Source organism: Zeus faber, assembly GCF_960531495.2.
Source record: "Zeus faber genome assembly, chromosome: 1".
Classification (NCBI taxonomy): Eukaryota; Metazoa; Chordata; class Actinopteri; order Zeiformes; family Zeidae; genus Zeus; species Zeus faber.
In genome coordinates this window covers 32,567,672-32,574,663 of record NC_137193.1, presented here as the reverse complement: position 1 = coordinate 32,574,663, position 6,992 = coordinate 32,567,672, and the positions used below count along the sequence as shown (strand labels likewise).

Here is a 6,992-nt window from a genome sequence, read left to right as displayed (position 1 = left end):
ATACGTCTCTATCTTGTGATTTTGTACTATATTTCAAAGCAACTAGGACTGTATTAAGGTAACTCTAACTTTATATATATATATATATATATATATATATATATATATATATATATAATTTTCAGAGACAGAGAGAAAGGAAGATAGGTAGATAGGTAGACATAGACAGAGAGACGGACAGGGAGCGTGAAAGTCAATGAGAGGCTTAGAAGGAACAACATTGCCATCTAGGGGTGTCGTCATGTACCGTTGGAAGATCATTTATTTACGTAGTGATTGTGATTGTGATCGCATGTGATTGACAAAGTGAACCTCGAAATAAAACGCGCCAATCTGCGGCGCCACAATGCTCAGCACTGTCATTTGCCTGGAAGGTGCAGGAGTCGTTCGTTTTGACTAAAGGTGCAGACGGGTTCTTTGAGACGGACAGATATTTCCGTGCTCTCGCGACATTACATACCGCTTGACTTAATATCGCGAGGGCGCGAAGCGGTGTTGGGATGGTCTCAAACTGCACCACCAGGGGGCGTTAAAGACCGCCACACAATGTTAAGACGACGCTGGGTTTCATCTTATTAAAATAAAAACGAAATAAAACGAAAGGATGACAGCGGTACCGGGGCGCACATCAGACCGGATACGTTGTCAACGGTGGCGCAGTGCATTGCACTGCTGCCTCACAGCAAGAACCATCAGCAAGGACCCCCACCAGGCTGCCCCCCGGAGGAAGGACAAGCCAGGATGGGAGAAATGCGGAGGCCACATTTCACTGGCCACCACCCAAAAAGCATGTGTGTGCGTGTATATATATGCATGTGTTGTAGTGCGGTGTGTCATGTGACAAATAAAGATTCTTAACGTATGGATAGATTGCTAGCTAGATAAGGTCAAATTATTTGTAAGATTGATAGTCTTGTTCCATTTAGGCATTCCAGACCGCCATACTTTAGTTTTAAACTAACCACGCATTATCTGTCGGGGTTCTGCCCAAAGCTGAATGGGCCAGGTCGTGTGTGTAATGTTACAGGATAGAGAACATCCGTCATGCCTCTGTGGAAAGGGCCCGGTGCTGACTTATCGAGGGTAGTCATTGCACCTAGTCATCCAGCAGGTGGCGATATGAGATCAAAAACATATGAGGTCAACAGCGCTACAGAAGGGCAGTTGAAGACACAGGCAAGTTAGCAAACCCCTCTGGAATAGATTCCTCAATCTTAACTTTGCTGAGGCCACCAGACAATTAGAATTTGTGAATTAGGGCAAGTGCCTTAAAGCATCTTAAACTTTTTAAGTTCAATTTTTGAATTGCTTGCCATGAGAATCCCCCCCCCACTCCACCATCAAACAAGCTGGTACTTCAGTACATTATACAAGATGCATTAAAAGACAAGATAAACACAATGCGTTTACGTCTTTTATTTTGTTTTTTAGTACAACAGTTCGAGTCACCTATTTACTGCAACTATTAAGATGCCAAGTGTATTGCTCTTTTGCATTCCATGTGTATTACTGTTCCAGTAATGTCCAAGATGGCATCCACTTTCCAGCAAGGTTAATTCCAAGCTATACAGCAAGAAGTCATGTGCTTTTATCAAAACAAAAACACCACAAAAGATTTGCAGCGGCACAAAACATTGATCTTAAGGAGCAAATTCTATCTAGCAGAGATAGCAGCAGATAACTAACACCTGCATCTAAAAACAGCCCTGATCAAACTGTGTGCTACTTTCAGTGCCAAGAACAGTGACGGTTCACGAGAACACATTTCCGAAGCTCACAATGGAATAGGCAAGGATAAAGAGCTATGCATAGAAACATGCTTCCTTCAAAGGGATAGGTACACACTATTTCTGAGATTAGAAGCTGCGATGACAGGGGTTACATATCAGAAACGGATTTAGACTTTACAAGGAGAGGCAAAGAAAATTCACACTTATAAACAGCCAAGTACACTTATAGCGGGGGAATTTTAAAAGTCACAAAGTGGAACGTCATATTCGTATTTCAAAAATGTGGGTTGTGAACACAACAAAAATACTGGCCATCAAACAAAAAATAAACCAATCTTTGGATACGTAAAAAACCCTATACAATGCCCCATGTGGAAAGGTTCAGTCTTCTGAGGTGCCCTCTGGGCCCTCTTTGGATTCCTTGTTCTTTCGCACCTCTTCCAGTTTCTTGTCCTGTTTTAGGAGATGGGGAAAGCAAAGATTAGCAACACAAAATTTCCAATTTATGCAACTGTTTAAACGCTAACAAATTTAAAAAAGCCAAACCTTCTCCTTGAATTTCTCGTTCATTGCTGCCTTAATGGCTGTGCGATTTTCCTTGTTGGCCTCCATCTTCTGATTGAGCTTCTCCTCTGCCATCTTGCTGAAGTTGTTGTTTTCCTCCATGGCTTTCTGCAGCACTTCCTTTTCATGCTCACGCTTCTCAGCTAAGTGCTTCAGTACCTCGGCCTCATGGTTCTGATGAGGAAAAGGGGGTCAAAGAGCCGCTATGCTAGTCACATCCAATGCACTACCACACTTACATTTACACTACAGTTAAGCAACTGACTCGAGATTTTAAATAGTTGTGCCTACTCTGCGCCTCTCTTCTGCAGCCTCCAACTTCCTCTGGATTTCCTCCAGGGAGACATCCTTCTTTTTAGGAGGAGACAGGGGAAACTCGGAGTCCGGTGCCGGCTCACCCAAGATGACCTCAAAGGCCTGGCCGGAGGCCCGCTTGTCTAGCTCCTTAACCTGGATACCTGAACAAAGACAAGCTACATAGCAGCACCTCTTAAGATTATTTTACATCCGTTTAAACTCAACGCTGATAAATAACTCACCTTCAGAGGCCATCTTTCCAGTGGACTGCAGGTTAACAGATCTAGGATGAGGAGGAAAAAAAAAGGTAAATTATGATGCCCACGCCCTGATGAACTGATCGTCTTCGGCAAGTGTCTTGCGAATGCAGAGCGCGAGTGACCCCTAGTGGCGGTTTACACACACGGGAGGCGCAACACGCCGCTGAGCCAAAACGAAGCTCACTGGCGACACCCACAGGTCACTGGGTGCACGACAGCAAACCACCGCCCATCTATCCAAACAAAAAAATCATACGCCCGGCATCCACTGGCTGTTCCGCACATTGGGCATCGACACAGCTACGTGTGACTAATGACATTCGACTCCACGTAAAGCAGTCGATCTGCTTCAATTCAAGAGCTGCCTTCCAGCAAAATCGACCGCCGCGCAAAACAATGGACCAAACAAGTCCGTTATTGAGACAAAGGGGTGGGTACGGTCGGCACTGCCAGCTGCTTTCATCTTTTCTAAAATTATTCTGCATCTGATGCCCTGCAAGAGGAGAAAAAAAAAAACTGCAGCGTGCAGCTGTTCCTTTGCCTTGCCATGCGTCTTAACCGCAGGAGGCTTGGGGGCGGAATGGGGAGTCAAAAAAAAAAAAAAAAGTTCCCCACTACCGCCAGAACAAAGACACGGACGAAGTGAGCAGCGTTTGGCTCATTTCGTGGCAAAAAACGTCAACGACATAATTAAGCCACCGTGGTTTTTCGTCGAAAGGGTGCATAATATCAAACGACACGTCCATGCTCGCCTCACCAGATTGCCCGGCCAGGTCTCCCAAATAATACTAATACTAATACTAATACTAATACTAATACTAATACTAATAATAATAATAATACTAATAATAACTAATAATAAAGTCCACAGAACACAAACTGGCGGTTAACACGCGCACGCAACCAAACAAAAGGCGCTTTGAACGGCGCGTGAATGTGACGAGCAGCTGCACACAAAGACTCGAGCGCTTGTCATTAACAACGATGGGGGCGCGCACACACACACACACACACACAGACACAGACACAGACACACACACACACACACACACACGCACGCCCAATAGCCGTTCATTAAAAAGCAACGATTTCTGGGAGGCAAACGTGTCGACAAGCATCAGGTATCCCGGGGTGTAGTGGTGGTAAGGGATGATATCAAAGAAAAGAAAAGAAAAGAAAAGAAAAGAAAAGAAACGAAAAGAAAAGAAAAGAAAAGAAAAGAAAAGAAACACCTCCAACTCGTCGGTGCCAGGTTTCAGTCGCTCCAGCCAAACAATAAACAAGCTGTTCCCAGCCATCACTGCGGCCACGCCGTCTACAAAATCTACTGCGCGTCAACCTCGCTCTGTATGGCAAAGCCACGAATGAACGAGAACTGTTTTTCTTATTTTCCTTTGTTGAAATACACACGTTCGGTATTACATTATTGTTCCTTCGCTACAGGCATTTAATAATCGCCCATTCAGGGCAATGACTTCCAATCTTCAAAAGTCCACCAAATAATCAAATCCAACAAACCCAGCCTCGGTGTGGATCAACCGACTTCCATCTAGAGACCGTTGAGATTATTCGAACGAAACGAAAGGATGGAGCCTGAACTCAGCAAGGATGAATACACTACGATACGAACACAAGCGGTTAAATCATACTGTGATAATGACCACGCTTCGCTCGCAGTCGCGCCCGATACATATAGTTTGGGGGAAAAAAAATCGTTTAGGGCGAAGAATAGAGCGGAGCGGAGACAAGTTGGCGTCTTTACCATCCATCATACCCGCGTTAAGCCGCCGATTTCCAAGCAATATCAAGAAAAATGAAATGCTTATTCTCCGCCGACCGCCTGGGAATGAAAAAGGAAGCCGCCCGTCACACCCACCTTCTCGGGCCGTGGATGTGGTGGATGTGGTGGATGTGGTGGATGTGCTACTCCCCTCCGCCACACGTTGCCGCGAAATACGCTCGGGCGCCACGGGGACGCGCATAAGAGGAGCGGCGTGTGTGCCGTCACATCCTCCGCTGGGGTTTCATTGGACGGCTGCTCCGCGCCTCACGGTACTTGTAGTTCGAGCGGGGTTGGGCAGCAGCGGTCCATCGTGGCTCGCTCAAACAGGACAGCGGTGTCATGTTTGCCTCCCAACACTCAGGCCATGAGCTCGCAAGGCTTTCAACTGGTTTTGGTGCCGTCCGAACAATGAGCCCGCAACCATTGTATTCTAACGTGACAGTAGCTTTGTCCCTCAGGCGTTGCCGTAGGGCGGGGTTGGACCGCCCTAGGGCAACGCCTGAGGGACAAACCTGATCAAACCTGGCGCAAGCGAATGAACGAAGTGACAGAACTGTGTCACAACAACAATTACAACGACTAAGATACCAACTAAAAGCCCATCAAAACCATCAACATACAATACTCTAGCATCTTTATGCAGGCCTGCTGCTTAAAACGATATGAATGATGTGTGACAACAAGTGGAATGTACAGCACGTGGCAGCAAGTCCACTCATGTACAATGGAATGGAAGCCAAGGAAATTCGGATTTGGATTCTGTTATTTTCTTTCTCAGATTTTGCTGTTCCTGCCCAACGGTTGTTGTCTTCGATGTTTAAATAGACATTGTGCCATTTACAATATATGCTCCTGTAAGCTGCCAATGTATGGTCAAGTCATACATAGGGACCAAAGAATATGAAGTGATTCTTTTAAGCTAGTTAAGAGATTTCCGACCTTGATGTGCATTAAAATTGGACACATTGAAATGATCAAGGCTATGTGTAGAACCATGGACAGCGCAGTCTGTCAGAGTGGTCCATAAAATCAGCCAACTCATCGTCTGTTCATGTCTTCAATACCAATCTATTTTAAACAAGGCCATTTCTCTGAACCTTGATAGTGGTTGTAGCTCCTGAATCTTCCACACCCAGTTGTTGTATAAATCAGGGTCACTGAGTATATTAGGATGGAATAGTGCTTCAATCAATATGATTCAGGGCTATTTTTGGCATAACAATATTCCAGTGGCTAGAAGTACAGTTATCTGTTATATGCTTCTTTGTTCTGCTGCAGCAGTGCCCTGTTAAAAAAAAAAAAAAAATGTTTTTGAACCTTACAGTTCTGTGCTCAGATCTATTTTTAATGTTGTCATGCTGATGTTGTTCATGCCATGCTGGGTTAATTTTATTTTTATTTTTTTGTGAGTTTGTCTCAAAAGTGACTTTTACATCTCAGTGGAAAAAATGTGTGTTCTTCATATTCACTTAATGTCCCGCTGCTCTACCATGTCGGGTCACTGGATGTACCCAAAAACACATTAGGTTGCTCCACATGGCCTTGCGGGTGACACTCCACCCGATTCACTTAGACTCTTGAAACGCATCACCAATGAAATTACATCAGCGTGCAGCTGAAAAAGTGGGGGAACCAAGTTCTTTTCATTTTTTTGTATAGTTGTCACCCGGAGCGTCCTGTGTCATGCTTATTAAGTCATAATTATATTTTCTATGGGGAGTGAGGGGATGAGCAGTGCAGAGCAGATGGCACTCAGGGCCTACCAGTGTGGGTCTCCCCCACCTACAGTCGCACTTGTACTCCACAGGACAAAGACGGGCAAAAAAGAGAGATGGGTAGTGGGAGGGAGGGAGGGAGAGTCAGCCTTGTCCACTAACAACATTAGCCAAAATGTGCAAATGCGATGTGTTAGAGGATTTGGGCATTGTGTGTGTGTGTGTGGGGGGGGGGGGGGGGGGGTAATTTGTGCTTGGACCCATGTATTTCTGGTGATAACAGCGGATTTAGAAAAAGGCTTTCTATATTCAGGTCATTGTTGACATTATAAAATAAAGATTAAGGCATTTGCTTGACCATTCTGAGTCTCTTAATAACAAGAACATTAATTAAGCCAAAGAAACTACTTTGAAATATGAATTAGCTCTGATTACTCAAGGTCCCGTGTGGTAGTTTACAGGGACAATCGGGCAGCCTTTTCTTTCACACCTCGTACATTTCTAAGGAGTGTGTTATCTTTATCTTGGAGGTAATGGAAGGCCCTATTTGTGTCAGTGGCAGAGGTTATCTGACTTTTAGCTCTGAAGTGCACCAGGGTTAACTGTGTGAGCACTCCACAACCTCTTATGATAAAAGAGAAAC

The 6,992-nt window shown here is 44.8% G+C and overlaps 1 protein-coding gene across 3 annotated transcripts; it reads right to left on the bottom strand.

Moving 5' to 3' along the window:
- Window positions 1-1,401: 1,401 nt before the first annotated feature.
- Window positions 1,402-4,821, bottom strand: LOC307238430 (stathmin-like). Of its 3 annotated transcripts, none has more exons than XM_080011400.1 (5): window positions 4,728-4,821; window positions 2,834-2,874; window positions 2,586-2,752; window positions 2,277-2,468; window positions 1,402-2,183 (listed from the first exon to the last, which is right to left on the bottom strand). In XM_080011400.1, exons 2-5 carry the CDS (start codon window positions 2,844-2,846, stop codon window positions 2,112-2,114), a joined length of 444 nt encoding a protein of 147 aa, XP_079867526.1. In that variant the 5' UTR covers window positions 2,847-2,874; window positions 4,728-4,821; the 3' UTR covers window positions 1,402-2,111. The 3 variants fall into 3 exon arrangements, with proteins under 3 accessions (XP_079867526.1, XP_079867527.1, XP_079867528.1); XM_080011401.1 differs by lacking the exon at window positions 4,728-4,821 and adding an exon at window positions 4,626-4,703; XM_080011402.1 differs by lacking the exon at window positions 4,728-4,821 and adding an exon at window positions 4,370-4,387.
- Window positions 4,822-6,992: the final 2,171 nt, after the last annotated feature.